At 35.8% G+C, this 16,651-nt stretch overlaps 1 protein-coding gene across 1 annotated transcript; it reads right to left on the minus strand.

Annotated features, from left to right (window-relative positions):
- Positions 1-1,324: 1,324 nt before the first annotated feature.
- LOC122076633 (serine-threonine kinase receptor-associated protein-like) lies at positions 1,325-11,658 on the minus strand. The gene is made up of 7 exons (XM_042642041.1): positions 11,036-11,658; positions 9,957-10,092; positions 5,891-5,972; positions 5,204-5,379; positions 2,276-2,413; positions 2,046-2,185; positions 1,325-1,826 (listed from the first exon to the last, which is right to left on the minus strand). Exons 1-7 carry the CDS (start codon positions 11,151-11,153, stop codon positions 1,564-1,566), a joined length of 1,053 nt encoding a protein of 350 aa, XP_042497975.1. The 5' UTR covers positions 11,154-11,658; the 3' UTR covers positions 1,325-1,563.
- Positions 11,659-16,651: the final 4,993 nt, after the last annotated feature.

Here is a 16,651-nt window from a genome sequence, read left to right on the forward strand (position 1 = left end):
TTAAATCCAAATGTAGTTATTCCTAATTTTCCACAAAAGCTTTCATTTTTTTATTTATTTTATTTATTTTGATAAGGTTCTCTAGGTAAAAGGATGTAAACGGATTGGATGCTATCGAATACAGAGAATACAAATCAAATGTGATCGTATCGAGATGGAATATGGATCCATGTATCTCAGTTGTCTTAACTATTTTTCTCACTTTTTAAAACCTGTTGAACCTTCATGAACCCTCAATATTTTTAGACATTTAACATTGTATTATTATTAGTTAATATCTTTGTTTTGGATTATCAAAATTCAAATCCAAATACCCTCTAACAAATATGTATGCAAATGCAAATCAAATTCTGATTTTCAACTATCCCTTTACATCCCTATCTCTAATCTAAGCAAGCAGAACAAAAGAGCACACCAATGAGATTTGATAAAACAGTATCATACATAGGAGGCACAAAGGTCATTTATGCAAAGAGAGAGACAGAGAGTACCTCACCTGATGGCTCAAAGAATCTTTCCCCTTCTGCTTTAAGAACAAGTGTTTATAAATCAGCTCACCATCAAGAAATAATGGTCTATAATCTATTCCATCAGGAGAGAGTGCTATATGATCAACTTACTTGTAAGAAACTCATTAACTCAACAAAGAAAAATCGAAAAGACATCAAACCAAGAAAAACTTTTAAGGGAAGAAGAATGCTACCTATTTGCATGGCCCCTACACCAACGGATAAACCATCATCAAAGGAAAGGAGTATCTGAATGATGCTATGCATCCATTAGAGCTAACGGACTCTAAGGGGAGGAAAGAGAACCGCAAATCTTGGAAAGGATGGGAAGGGAGAGGCATAAAGGACTTTTTCTAAAAGGAGGAAAGAGAGGAAAGAGATAACCACAGTTCTTGGTATACCGGTGGCATACCCAGGTCTTTCCTTTTTTTTTTAATGAAAATGAAAGTCAATGGTCCCTGGAATTCTCAATATTATATTGGGATTGTGTTTTGCACTTCACTTAGATTAGAAAGTGACAGAAGAATAAGATCAGACACAAATGCTAAACGGTAATGGATAAAAACAAGCACAGGTAACAGGAAATTGTACAAAAATTGGCTGTTTTATTTTTCCAAAAAGGGTTACAATCATCAATCATGGGATAGAATCAAAATCCATTTGATGAGATTTTTTTTAATTAACACCTCTTAAGGTGTCATATAGTTCGTAACCTCATTCTTTTACCCTCTCATCATAACACACTTCTTGTCGATAAGGGCAAAATTCTGTGATTTCATGTGTACTTGAAAAGTCTGCCAAAAAACAAAAAAGTGTACTCCAAAAGTTTGTAGGACAATGACATTAATGGTAAATACATTTTTAGATAATTTTGAAAACCTTTTTACCCAAACTTAAATAGCTTTTGGGAACAAAGAAAAGGCAATAAAAAAAGAAGGTTACATGTTCTAAATACACCCATAGAGGTGTCATCCAGACAATCCCATAATACCATACAACCAAGTGAACCAACCAATCAACCAAAGAGCAAAACAAAGCAAAACATCCACCTCTGTCAGGCATCCGTTACCTCTTCCTTTTCTTCGGCCTTCCCTTCCTTTGTAATGTGTAAGCCCTCAATCTTCCGGGCAACCTCATCGGGCGTCACCTTCACCTTACCAGTCAACCCATATGCAGAGACAGCATCACCCTCATCATGTGTTGCAGGGCCCGTCTGCCATATTCTAATTGTTCCATCTTCAGATCCTGAAGCATAGGATTCTCCTCCAGGTGCGAAACGAACACAGTGAACAGGACCATGGTGTCCCTTGTTGCACCCTGCATCCAAAAGTGTGAATTGATTTTTTTGTCGAAGCAAAAGTGTGAATTGATTTCGTACACTTCTCTTAGGGTGATTTCTGAAATACTTGAATAGGCCATCCATTAAGTAATGCAAGCAGAGCCTAGTTCAGGCAATCTATACATGTATTCATGAATTTAACCGATCAAAATATGTTCAATAGTTTTAGATTCTACAGCCAAAATTTGGATACCTACCAATCTCTTCACCGGTATGAAAATCAAATAGACGAATCCACATGTCTTCTCCACCGGCAATGAATTTATTGCCAAGCTTTGGCTCAAGTGACGCAGATTCAACTGCACATGGCATATTGTAGCTCTTCACCAGCCCAAAACTGTTTTAAGTGATAGAAAAAGTGTCATAAACCATGCAAGCAGACAGAACAACCTAAGGAAAGAATATCAAACCAATAAGTTGAACTCACTGGTTTGCATCCCAAAACTTAACGGTTGAACCATCAGCAGTAGTAATATAACGGCCATCCTGACTGACTTCGGCACTGGTTACAGGAGACTTGGTCTCAAGTGTCTGGAAAATTTTGCCGCTCCTTACATCCCATAACCTGTAAAGTCACCATGACAAATATGAAAACTTTTCACACACAAAGATCTTAGCTAAAACCTAATAAATTTCTAAAAACACAACACACTTACTGTTGGGGACACAATTTTGAGTAGAGTGTACATTAACACTTCCAAAATGACATGCACATAACATTCTTCACATTGTCTTTTTCCATCCAAAAATAAAAATTCTTCACAGCAAAAGTAATACAATAAAGATACATAGTTGCAAGTTGTAACCAAGACATGGAAGGGCTACGTGAAACCCCATCAGCAGAGACGGTGAAACAAAAACTAATAATTAAATGCATCAATCATGAATAGAGAATGAGTACATAGGACTGCTAGACCTCAAAGAGATATCTTAAAGTGGCCTTTGTTTCATATATAAACAAATCTATTGTTCTTCCAAACACAGAGAATGATGAAATCATCAGAAAATGTAAAATTAGGATTATGAAGCACCCACTAGAGAAAAAACAAATAGGATTGATGAAGTACTGGAATGATGCTACTACATACAATGTAAGCAGACGGCAATGTAAAGAACTTTAGCCAAACCCTTTAGCATTGATTCTAGAACTATATATTTTCGACCTTATGCAAGGGTCTCCTGGAAATGATGTGCTGCACTAGTTGGGATAAGACAGAGATGAGTTAAATTGAGTTAAAGAATCAACATAACCAAGGAGGAGCTTGTTATGTAACACAATATAATCTCTGACTTAAAAATTAAACCAGCCCCAATTCCCATCGACCTGTATCAGGTGAACTCAACTTCCTACCGGGTAAGAACCCTTTCCTTCTCATGTTTCATTCCCCCTCATCTCTCTTCAGGTAGAATTTCTCTGCATTCTTTTTTTTTATTATTATTATTATTCATTAGACAGAATTTAGAAAGTAACACCTCCCCCTCCCATTCCCCTTCCAATCAATTATAGGTTTCTAAAATACAAACAATTATATATATTTAAAATACAATGTGTATATATATATATTGATGATTGATGATATAATTCCATGGGATAAGAATCTGGTAGATGTCTCCAACATGGCCCACATACATAACGCATCCTTGGCAGTCCTGGTGTATACTATGTGGGAGTATTGCCAGCGCCGGTCCAGTTTCTTGATATGTTGTCCATATTACCCCATATTCATTTGGTCAGCTTCAGTTGCAAGGAATTTCGTGCATGAACCAAGTAAAAATGGTTTTCCTTTTCTTTCATACCTCCCCTGGGGGTTTTCCTCCCGAGATTTTGGAAAGTAGTAAAGAAGTATAGACAATCAGGTTGAAATGGATTGCAACTCAACAAATGGCTTCATTGAGTGACCCGTCTACCTTAGTTTATTTGCTACATCATCATTCAATGTGGCTAAAAATAGGTATTCATGTTGAAAAGGCTCCTTTCTAAGCCACATGAAACACAATTGCCCAATAAAATGTTGGGGCCTGTTTGATAACGTTTCTTCCATTTCTGTTTCAAGAAACGGCAGAAACATAAATTTTCGTTTCTAGAAACAGAAACGGAATTGAAGGTGTTTGATAAGTCATGTTTCTAGAAATCGATAGTAACCAGCGAAAGAATGGCCACGAGTCGTTTCCAAAAACGGCGAAACATAAATAGGTAGAAATTTCTATTTCTATTTCTGAAAACAAGCGAAACGAAATAGTTTTACCAAACGCTTTTTGTTCCGTTTTTTCCGTTTCTTGAAACGTTATCAAACGGGCCCTTGATTTCACAATCATTTTCTCAAAGTACTCTTCCGTCACATGAAATGAATTGGTGTATTAAAATTGTTAACAAATGTAATCACCTAGCTATAACGTTGAAAAAATAGGGTCAATAGAATGATCACTTCTCTTGGTCACCGAAAAACTGGAGCCATATTAAGTGGCAACAAAGTAGTAAAGGGATTTGCTTGCATCAAGCATTTCAGCTACATCCACCAAGAAAGAGATAAAAACAGAAGGTTATATATAAAAAAAAAAAAAAATTTCCTACTTAAGTTATGCCTCTCTTCCAGCCAACAAGAACAGAAAGAACACAGAAAAAGGCCTAGTCCAAGTTTCATGCAATGTCAAGTGCCACTTTTCGGAGATATTAAAAAAGTAATATGTAATAAGCAATTTTTTGGGCACAAAAATTATGCTTCTCTTCCAGCCAACAACAACAGAAAGCATACAGAAAATGGTGGCTGGAGTACAAGGTTCATGTGATTTCAAGTACCACGGATCTGTAGCTGCAAGTGTCAACAAACATAACATCCCATTTCTGTTGACTATCCTTAAAGATTAGTGAAACATCAAGATTATATCAACACTCTACTAGTTCCCTATTAATCTCATGTTTTTTACCACGATTTTAAGCACTGGATCAGTCAGGAACCACTCCAAATAAACTGAGTTGCACCAGATTGATCCAGTCGTAACACACTAGATAAGTGACCAGCCCTAGCCAATCCGTTAAACCAAGTGGTTGTTTTGCCCACATGTTATTGGCAACCAATAATCCTCTACAAAAGAGTGATTTCAAGTTTTCAACAAAGAAATACACTTTACAACAATGGATTTTTGTTACTGATTTATTCCCTTGGCTATGTTCCCACTTACTTGATACCATAACACTAGAAAAAAAATTAGCATTTTTTTTTATTTAAAATAATCCTAGAAAAGAGACCCATATTTTTTCCTATTTCTTCTTGCATTCAGAACTGAGACCACAGATAAGTAACAACATAACCATAAGCTCCCCATTATCTACTTGCACGTTGAGAAAAATGCATACCTCACACCCCCCATATCTGTACATGAACTTAATATTGTCTGGTCACTATGAAGCCATGCTACAGTTCTGATTGAACCAGGAGAATTGTCGACTTCTCTTGGAGGTGCATCTGGACGATTCAAATCAAAGATACGTAGCATTTTTTCAAACCCCCCAGTAAGCAGCAGGTGGGTATCCTACAACAAAGAGTAAAAAAACGTAAATGAGAAGTACAGGAAAAATAGGAGAAAATGGGTGGGGCTGTGGAGACACATAGAGAGGGCAAGCAAAGGCAGATCCAATTCCTTGACAGTAACTATCAAACGACTCCCAAATGTAGAATCTCATAGAGCTAGGGAAGTCAGAGAATACATGTGGGTGTTTTACTATCCAGAAAAAAACATCAATTGAATAGGACGAGTTGACCACAATGACAGAGAATGATAAACAGTATTCTCCCATATTATAAGGAATAATAGGTCCCTTCAAAACATTATCAATTAATTAATATAGGCCTAAACTTGAAACGTTAACTGCATATATAAAAATACAAAAACCCTCACATATTGTACAACAAATGATACACAACAATGATAATATAATATAGATACTGCACACAAAGTGCAAGTTAATGAAACATGTGAGCACAGCTTAAACTTATAATATTGATAGATTAAGCCTATAGGAGGAAAAATATTCCCAACTAACCTCTGAGAATGCACATGCACGAACAATATGCTTGTGTTCAAAGGAGTGCAATTCATCCCCTGTTAGTGCATCCCATAATCTCCTGCAGAATTATGAGGTGTAAAAAATTATTGAACAGCTGTTAACACAAGTGTCCTGAAATTCACTAGCCTTTCAAAATTAAACTGCAAATAGCCCTGTCCTCCCCTCACACACCCCCCACCCAAAAGAAAACCTCAAAATGGTGAAGCAAATAGGTCAACAGCCAAAAAAAGCAGCAATTGCAAATGCTATAAGCATGTTCAAAGCTGCTGACAAGTAACACATTACATTTTTCAACACAAAAAATGTACGAGCAGGTCTCCCAGCATGTGCCTCACACCATTCAAGGTGGCCCAGCCCAGCATTCAATTGCAAATCCTCTAGTGAAACTGAGAGCTCTTTAACTATGTAGCCCAGAAGGTTGGGTTTGAAAGCCATGTGATCGGTGACTATCCAACACAGTTTGAAAACTTGCCAGACACATAAAGAGTTATGCTACTACGGAAACTGTCAGTAAAATTCAATCCCCATAACTTGACTCCGTGACTGTGGCACTATCAACAGCCAGTCTCAATAGATCTATTCACTAGAACGTACCAGATCAGAAGTTCAAGTACTAACATGACTTCACCCTCGAGAAAAGGCCAGACAGGGAAGTCGAATGAACTAATGGTGTAAAACAAGTTTTGCAGGGTCAAATTTCAAGTAATTCAGTGAATTAAAAGAATATACATCCATCACAAAGAAATCACTCTCCGTTGTTCAACAAAGAATGGAACCAATAATGGGATATTTTGGAGAAATGGGAGACTTAAGATGCTACATGATAGAAATGAGGGAACGTTTACAATGCCTGAGTTTAGTCAGATACATTTGAGGGGTTTTTTTAGGCTAAAAAACAAGTAGACCATTTGACCACTGCAACCAGACTCACTACCTTCGGTTTGAAATAACAGGTCAGCTAAGGAAATCACATATCCATTTTAGTCTCTCACCAGACTGACTCAGAAATCAATTGTTGACAACAGGGAGGTTGGATATACCATGCAAGAAAGATGCTTCACATTTACCAAATTCGTTCCTATAGACTTCACTGGTCTGATCATGCAAGTCTTTTTTTTTTTTTTTTTTCCCCAAGATGGAGAGCACTGATGTATCACAGGTTCCAGCCCAGGTATGGCCCCAAAACCAGTCTAGAATCGCTGCGGGAGACAGCCTGGTCAACTGTGGCCTGGTTCTTGATTGGTTCGATGGAGCATATTAAAAGGGATCCAAGGACAGCTTCAGTGCATGAAGAAACTGTGGAAGATCTATCAGATCTTGTGGGTCCCATAGCACCTTGCGTGTAGATATTTTTAGGAGATTATTTCCAAAATTTTTAGTTATTGACTTGCTGTTTTGCATGGGATTTTAACAGATCCCATGGGAGAAAAGGATAGCAGTCGATCTTCCTTATTTGTTGGAGATTTGATTGTTTGAAGTTGTGAACTTGTCAACAAACTTGCTGAACGGGAAAGAGACTAACACCAGATTTGGGTAGAAATCCAGTCCGCATATTTGGGTAAAATATTGAGCCATCAGCCAGCCTGTCATGAAGGGATTACTTCCAGATTTATTTAGAGATTTTGACCAGCTTAAGTAGATTGCTTTACAGGTCTTGCGTGGGTCTAATGCCAGCTGATGGATATTGATTAGAAGACCAAGTTGAAGACTAAAGGCCCATTTGATAACATTTCAAGAAACGCGTTTCTGCCGTTTCTGTGTCTAAAAATGGCAGAAACGGAACAAAAAGCATTTGATAATAAAATTGTTTCGTTTCACTTTTTTTCAGAAATAGAAATTGAAATTTCTACCTATTTATGGTTCAAGAAACGGCACAGGCACTACTTGTTTTGCCGTTTCTGGAAACGACTCGTGGCCATTCTTTCGCTGGTTGCTATCGACTTCTAGCAACATGACTTATCAAACACTTTCAATTCCGTTTATGTTTATAGAAATGAAAATTTATGTTTCTACCGTTTCTTGAAACAAAAACAGTAGAAACGTTATCAAACGGACCCTAATACATGGAGGACTACTAAGGATTAGTTTTAGACATGATTTAAGATCTCGGCGACATCTCACTGGTTTGAGATCAGATCTCGCTAATATCTCTTTTTTTTTTTCTTCTTCTTCTTTTTTTTTTTTTTTTTTTTTTTTTTTTTTTTTTTTTTAAAGCGAGATGAGATGCATGGCAAGGTATAAAATTCTACAATAACTCGACCGAGATCTCAAGATCTCGCCTCTACACTTTTTCGAAAAAAAAAAACTGAGTATGGATTTTGGTGTTGTTGGCTTGTTGCTGACAATCTCCATTCCTACACTCATTGAAGCTTAAAGAGTAGAAAATATTACATCCTCATCCACATTTGGAGTTACTTTTTTTTCTCAATAACCATTTAAAAAAAAAATCTCATACCCATTTTTCCATGGAAACATCATCAATACTTGTTGGTCTACATTGGTTTCTTTTATATGTGATGCATATAATGTTGATCTATGGATTCATGAAGGAATTTTTTTTTTTTTTCTGCTACATATAACAGTGACCTTATAATGTTATATGGTGTATCTTATGTCATTTTAAAATTTCAATGTATGTGAATGTGACTCATCATTCCTCAACACTAATTGCTAAACAATTAACTAATTATCTATGACGTCTTTTAAATTCTGATGATTATGTTGTGTCATGTGTTGATTGCGGAATGTGGATTATGAAATAGAGCATACTAGCCTACGGCCCGAAGAGTCGGAGGCTACTTACATAGGTTACGAAGTCATATTACCATTTTATGTTTCATTTTTTAAATAATTGATGTTTCCATTGCCTTTGGAATGCCCAAAACAGGTTAAATACCAAGTTTCAGGTGCTACAAAGACCATATGACCACCGAGTCGACCGGGAAAAAATACATAATTTCGGCGAGATCTCGCCAAATCTCTATTTTTTGGATCAGCAAGATGGGAGGTGAGAGTGATATCTTAAACCTTGGTTTTAGATAGATCTTATCCTTGTTTCTATTTTATTCAGTTACATAATCTACGATTTAGTTACCATTTAATATGGAGATTTTATTTTGTTTCTAGAATAATGGTTATAGGTTGTAACTGATTGCTATTTAAATAAAGAAGGCTTAATACAGCCAAGTCGAGATAATGAAAATGAGTTTTGGTCCAGCTTGAAACCTTGTTAATGGCTGTGAGATGTAGTTGGGGTGACAGGCTCAATCCAACTCTATCCTTGTACATATCTTCTATTTTATTTTATTCCCAATCAATTCCAGTGAGCATTCTATTCTGAAATTTATTGATTGGTTGAGGACTGTTCAAATAGGTGATTTAATAACTGCTGGACATCAGTGAATTGATCCTCCTGTAGAATTGGTTCTTAGTTCAACTAGCCTCTACATTAAATAGACTCTCAACTTTTCAGCCACCAATGTAGGCTGAATGGAAATATTTATCTTGCAAGAAACAGCAAACAATGTGCCCTTCTCTATCATATTAATGAAAAAATAAGCACACAAGCTGGTAACGTCATTTACCTGTGGAATGGGAAAAAAATGCTACACATGTTGACACATCTTTTTCATAAGTAGCTTAGAAGCATACACATTGCGGAGGAAAATTATACATTTACAGTCATATTATTATTAATACATATCGACGAATAACGCAGGCAATTAAAGAATAAAACTTGTCATCCCCAAATGAAAAACAAATATGGCAGAAAATTTGCCTGTGAGGGTCTCCGTGCACAGAAAGTTCTGATGTCTTGAAACAGAACCATCACAGAAGCTTAGGGCAAGAAAGGAATTAATGTAAAAAAACAATTATAACTAATATTGTAAATGTCATTAAAAGTGTTTAATGCCAGGGACAATACGTCAATACACAAGGTGATTTAAATACCAAAATATATGGTATTTACATAGATATGATATTTGCAGCTTTTGAGCTGAGGTTAACATAAAAATAAAGAGAAAGAAGTTAGACTGCATACGGAGTAAAATCCGCAGAGCCTGAAGCTGCACGTAACGCATTAGTATCCAAGCAGCAACTCCACACTGCACCCTTATGCCCCTCAAAGGTACCAATCCAATCTCCAGTTTCTCCATTTCTCAGCATAGGACTGGAATCTGAGCCGGTAATAGAAAATATCAGTACCACAAGGAAATGTTGGGGAAAAAATGTGTAATATACGTTCAAACCAACTTAAATTCCACAAACTACAGCAGTGCATCTAGACATATAAGTCCGACCATAAAAAAAGGGCATACCCAATGCACGAGGCTCCTGCCATTGTGGGGTCTAGAGACGGTCATATTCTACACAGCCTTAACCCCGCTTTGCGGAGAGGCTGCTTCTGACTCGAACCCGTGACTACTTGTTCACAGTGGAGGAACCTTACCATTGACGAAGCTTAATTAAAGACCACTGACAGCAATGAGCCAAAGGCAACGAGGCAGTTCACAAATAAAATACGAATACAATAATCAATATGCTCCCATTAAAGCAACATCCACAAAATGGCAGATATAGAAACACCATGTAAGCACATACACAATGTTGCAACGAAAAGCAAGCAACTATGTTAGAAGGCAGCATAGGCACAATTCTGAACACATTCCATTCAAAAGTGCAAAAAGGTTCAAGGAGGACTCCATTTTGGAAACAAATTCTCGTTCTCTTTTCTGGGTCATCTGAGCACAAGTTCTAAATGTCCGCTAGATTACCGTGGGAATACCGTTTGTCAAAATCAATTAAAAAAATTTAATAATAGAAAAAACAGAAAACCCTACATTATATTGCCTTGTTCTTCACCTCATCTTATTATTCATAGATAATTAGCTACGCATTCGTTATTATATGTAATGAAGAGAAAATGTTATTTTTCATTTACAAGGCTCAGAGAAATAGACGGTTGCTTGCATAATGGATATCAACCGATAGAGATATCGAATCAAACGCAATCACAACAACTATAAGACGGGAACATTAACAAACTATCCCCCCAAATTGGAAAATGGATGGTGGGGAGAGTTCAGAGAGGCTTATATAATACTAAAAAGAACGCCTTACCCTTGCTCGCACTAATGAGGAAAAATCCATCTGGAGTTATCGGACTGTAGAACAAATCGACGACTGGGCGCGAGTGGCCATGGCAAACAAGAGGCACCGCCACCTTCTTCTTATCCATCCTTTGCAAGCCAGAGAACTCCAAATAAACCAGCTCTGATGTAAAATCACTAAAAGGGTAAGAAGCCCTAATTCCTATTCGAACAGTTGTAGTTCAAAACCTCAGTGCCCTAAACAAAAGAAAGCTCCGTCGATCCACGCAAAAGGAATCAATCAAACCATACACGATCTAGTGAAGTTGTTATATAATAACAGATAATTATTTAGAGAAAAAAAATACAATCTGAGAGAAGAAACCCAAAATGATGAACCGGATGAACGGAAAGAAGTTTTTATACAGAGAAATGGAGAAATGGCGGCATTAAACACACGGGTGGGAAACGCTCGTTTGCAGGATTTCACACCCCCAACCCTCCCTTGATCTAACAAATCCAAAAACGAAAAGAAAAGAAAAATCTCTGCAGATCAGAAGATCGAAGAATTTATACGTTAACTGCAAATCAAAAGATAGAAAAAAGGAAAAGAAAAAATATGAACACGAGCAAAGGGCCAGGGGCGAAGACACTGACGCTTCATCCCCGTTCTTATATAGGGATGACCATCCAACTTTTTTTTTTTTTTTTTTTCAACCTTTTGATGTCGAAAGCGTACACTCGTACACGTCTTCTCATGCATTAAGCGATTAAGTAGGAGTGAAGTGGATTGTAGTCTATGGTGGAAACGGATCAAAATCTTCTATGTTTTTTCATCCCTATTTTCCTTTGTTTTGTTACTTGTAAAACACGACACATGGACAATAGAGGATCCAACGGTCAAAATTGGGTGAGAATTATTACATCCGGTGCATTAGTCTTAAAGTTGTCCACATGTCATGTTCTGCAGATAGCAAAACAAAGAAAAACATGAATGAGAAAAATAGAGGATTATTTTCCGGTGGAAATTAGGCTTTTTCCCTCATTAGTGGCTCTCTTTGGTATTATTATTTTTATTATTTGATCTATTAAGCAAAAATTATTAAAAAAAATATTTTTTGAATAAAACATAAAAGTCTGTTTAATAACTCCTAGAAATAATTGAGTGAGGAATGAAAAATTATTTGGTAACTACTATGTTTAAATAATTTCTAGTAAGAGGTGAAGGGATTCCCCTTTCACCCATCTTCTCAACCCTAATTTATGTCTACTTTCTGTGTCGAGGATGAGAGTTGAACTCCGCTATTGAAACCATAGATTTTTTAGGTTAAAAAATAATAATAATAATAATAATAAGCGCAACTTGATGCGATGGGTATCAGTGAATGTCCAAGACCTCATCAGAAGGTCGGTGTTTCAATGCCAATCCGAGAGTCAAAACAGCATTGACCAAATAAGTTGAAACTCTTCTAGAAAATAATTTTACTGTATCTGCTATGTGGTTAATAGACAATGTAGTAGATGATATATATTTACTAAATATATATATATATATATATATTGTTATAACTAAGGTTGATGGGAAAAAAATCGTAATCTTAATTTTTTTTTTTTTTCCTTCTTTTAGTGTAATACATTTTTGTTAATAAGGGTAAACTTGTCATTTTATAAATTATACGAAAAATATGTAACTTTTAATAATAAATTGTTTTTAAATTATTTTGAAACATTTTTTATCCTCTGCATTAAATAACTTTTGATAATAATACAAGGGACAATCAAAATAAAGTTACCACTTACTACTTCTTTCTTAGCAAGTGAAGATTATAATTTCTAACTTCACCGTTTTGAAGAGTACAAGATGCACCCATGGGGGATTGTTCTTCTTTGAGGAGCAAAGCTCCTATGCCTCTATAATGCCCAACAAATGTCCCTTTTATAGTTCAATCTATGGGGAGCATGGAGGTCATGTTATATAGGATGAGAGAGGCAAACACAAGGGTGCAAGCCCTGAGGTCACACTCCTGGATGGGAAACTCTCTTCTTTATTTATGTTGATGTTAATTAAAAATTAGGAAAAAAAAAAATGCTAGTAGGTTGCGTGGGGCAAAATGACTGCCCTCACCCCTTGAAGACAAATCAAGGTCAGGTATAGTATTGATCAAAGTCAATACTAGTCTGATTCGGATTCGAATCGAAGATAAATACCCTGGAGTCATTATTTTTCCCCTTGTGTATATCGATCCACCAATATAATATTGATAAGAATGAAGATCGAAAAAGAGTCTAAAGACCAATATCAATCCGATCCAGCCGAACAAATCTGATCCAATTTCTCGAACCATGATTCCAACTTGAAATCGGGCTAAATCCCCTATATTTCGAGGTTACTAAACCTTAAGGTAGGTCCCATGTCAAGATATGAATGGGGGACCCACTATAAAGTGATCCAATATCGAGTTTCCCGTTGTAGCCAAGAGAAGAAAAGAAAAAAAAAATACACTTTTTGTACTTTTTTCTTTGGATTAAGAATTTTTCTTTGCACTTCGTATATCTTCACCCAAGAGAAGATTCCCCTTTCCAAATTCAAAATTCCTCTTGGGAATTGTGAAATTTTCTTTTGTTCTTTAAAAAAATTTCATGCCAAAATCACAAGAAAACTTGAGAAAATATGAAAACATTATAAGACAAAAATGAATGATTACACAATGATTTTCTATGTGTCTATCTCTCTCTTAAAATTCAAATTTTTTTTGAATTTTTTCTTTTATTTTATTTTCGTCTCTTGGTAACCAAACATACATACTCTTTTTATTTTCTCACCATTTCTTCTCTTTTCTTTTCTTTTTTTCTTTATATTCTCTTTTCTTTTATTTTCTTCTCTTGGCTTAGGTTGTGTTTGGTAGCGAATACAAGAAAAGAAAAGAAAAGATAAAAGTACACTTTTTGTACTTTTTTTATTGGGTTAAGAACTTTTATTTGCACTTGGTATGTCTTCACCCAAGATAAGATTTCCCTTTTCAAATTCAAAATTCTTCTTGGAAATTGTGAAATTTTCTTTTGTTCCTCCAAAAATTTTCTTGTAAAAAACACAAAAAAACAAGAGAAAATACGAAAACATAATAAGACAAAAATGAATGATTACACAATGATTTCCTATTTGTCTATCTCTCTCATAAAATTCAAATTTTTTTGAATTTTTCATTTTATTTTATTTTATTCTCTTGGTATCCAAACATACATATTTTTATTATTTTCTCACCATTTCTTATATTTTCTTTTATTTTCTAGATTCTTTTTTTTCTATTCTTTTCTTCTCTTGGCTACCAAACATAGCCGTAGAGGGGCATTTATGGAAGTAAAAGTTTATGAGGTTTTCCGTACGGCGCAATTTACTATAAATTTTCGAGAGGAACGAGACTTAGATGGAAAAGAAAAAACCAATAGTTACTAATTAGTGATTAGAGTATAAGAGACAAGATGTGCATTGCGAGGAGGAGGATGATGATGGAACAAGGAATAGGTACCACACTGTCTTATCTTCGTCAACGAATACATGATCTTCAAATTCAGATTCATCGCCTCGAAGCTCAACTTGATGATCTCAATTCTAGAGGTACGTAACGGAAACCCTAATTTTTATCTCTCTCTTTTAAAGTTGTTCTGTTTCACCCGTTTCTATAAACGAATTTGAAAGGACAAAAACAAAAAGGTTGTTGTGCCTGATAAATCTTTCAATAATTTAAACTTAAAAAGAGGCAACCGAACTTTCTCTCCCTTTTGGGCATCTAATGATACTATTGAGTTTTTTGGTGGCGTTATGTATGTAAAAAACATTTCGAAAAATATGTTTATCAAATACCAAAAAATTGGTTTTTATTTCAAAAAACGTGAAAATCCGTTTCTGGTGTTTTTAGACGTTATCAAATGGTGCCTTAGATATGATGTTGAGAAATTTTGAATAAGTTGATCGATGTTGCTATGATGTTATAAGAAATTGTGAATTGAGCAGTGGAAAAGCTCATGGAAGGATTGGAAATACTGCGTCAAGGGCCTAGATCAGATGTTGGAGAGGCGTAAAGGTCATGGGAAAATAGAAGATTTAATTACTGTGTAGGTTGTCCACTGAAGGCGTGTTCATCTCTTCCTAGTTTTTAATTGAACTGTTGTCTATATTTCTCCTCTATATTTTATTCTTTTAATTTGGAATGAGCTCAGTTTGAGAAATAAGTCCCGACTTGTTACGTATACTGATAAAATAGGTATTTTTGTTTGAAGTTATATGGGACTGTAGAACTCAGTAGAACAAATCGTCACGTTCTTTTTTATCTATCTAGAATTACTGAGGAGATTAGGCTACGTAATAGTCTTTGTTGTTGTTTTGGTAAATTGGGCTTTACCTAACACTATTGTCATATTCTAGTGTCAATTGGTTGGGTCTAATCTATCTTCTCTTCTTCACGATCTTGCAATGTGCCCTGCCGGTTTAAGGGTTCAGTCCTCATATACTAGTCACCCATAATCCCATAGGTTAAACATGCTCAATTCTGAACCTGCATTGGTAGGTCTGACCGAGCCTAGTATATTTATGGTCCAACCTGGACCAACCTGATTAATAAACGTGTTGGGTTTTAAAAGAGTGTCACAGTGTAAGTACAACCAATTATATGCCCAATCTGGACCGACCTGATTAATAAACTTGTCGGGTTTTAAAAGGGCGTCACAGTGTAAGTAGTTAGCCCAACTGACCAACTATATGCCCAACTTGAATCGACTAGTTGTAGCCCGACTAAGACTCGCGTCACCTTCTACTATGATGATTTTTGGTATAAAACCATAGTGATTTAACGTTTAAATTGAACAATTATGGACCCTCAACTCACTTACGTAAAATATTTTTAAGGTAGGGACATTTAGAGCCCGTTTGAGCCCGTTTAGACTTAAATAGATTCGTAGCTCGGTTAAAGCCCGTTTAAGGTAGCCTGATTAAAGCCCGACATTGACCATCCCAATTATAAATTGTACCATACCCCCCAAAGCTAGGCCCGTTTACTTAAACTGACGTTCTCGGTGCAAGATTTTTAAATGATGCTTGGCTAGGCCTAATTGAGATCGGCCCCGTCTGACAGGTTGACACTCCTACTAATGAGACATTTATCTCTCAACGGGCTTTAAACAAGTTGGCCTTAGTAAATGGGCTAATGAGACAATTATCTCTAAATGGGCTTTAAACGAGATGGCTTTAGTAAATGGGCTTTAAACATGGCATGTTGAATCGTGCTATTAATTGTTTGGCAATCGTCAAGACGAATGTTAATCGAACCCAGCTTGAGCCTGACACGCGTACTAAATGGGTTGAGTTGTTTAGAGTTTTCTTGTTCGGACTTGGAATTGACACCCCTATTACTCCGCATGTAAGGATCAAAGTATTGTATATTATATGCATAGTCAATATTCAATAGTAAAAGAAACTCGTAACCTTACTCTTTTCTTATCCTTTTAATGTAATTTTTTTTTTTCAATAAATGTAAACCTGTCACTTTACATGTGTATAAAAAAATATATCTTTTGATAATAACAAGTCATTTTCAAATTATTTTTGAAAATTCTTTTTTACCTTTTGCATTAAATAACTTAGATAATAATA

This window comes from Macadamia integrifolia, chromosome 4 (assembly GCF_013358625.1).
Source record: "Macadamia integrifolia cultivar HAES 741 chromosome 4, SCU_Mint_v3, whole genome shotgun sequence".
Taxonomy (NCBI): domain Eukaryota; kingdom Viridiplantae; phylum Streptophyta; class Magnoliopsida; order Proteales; family Proteaceae; genus Macadamia; species Macadamia integrifolia.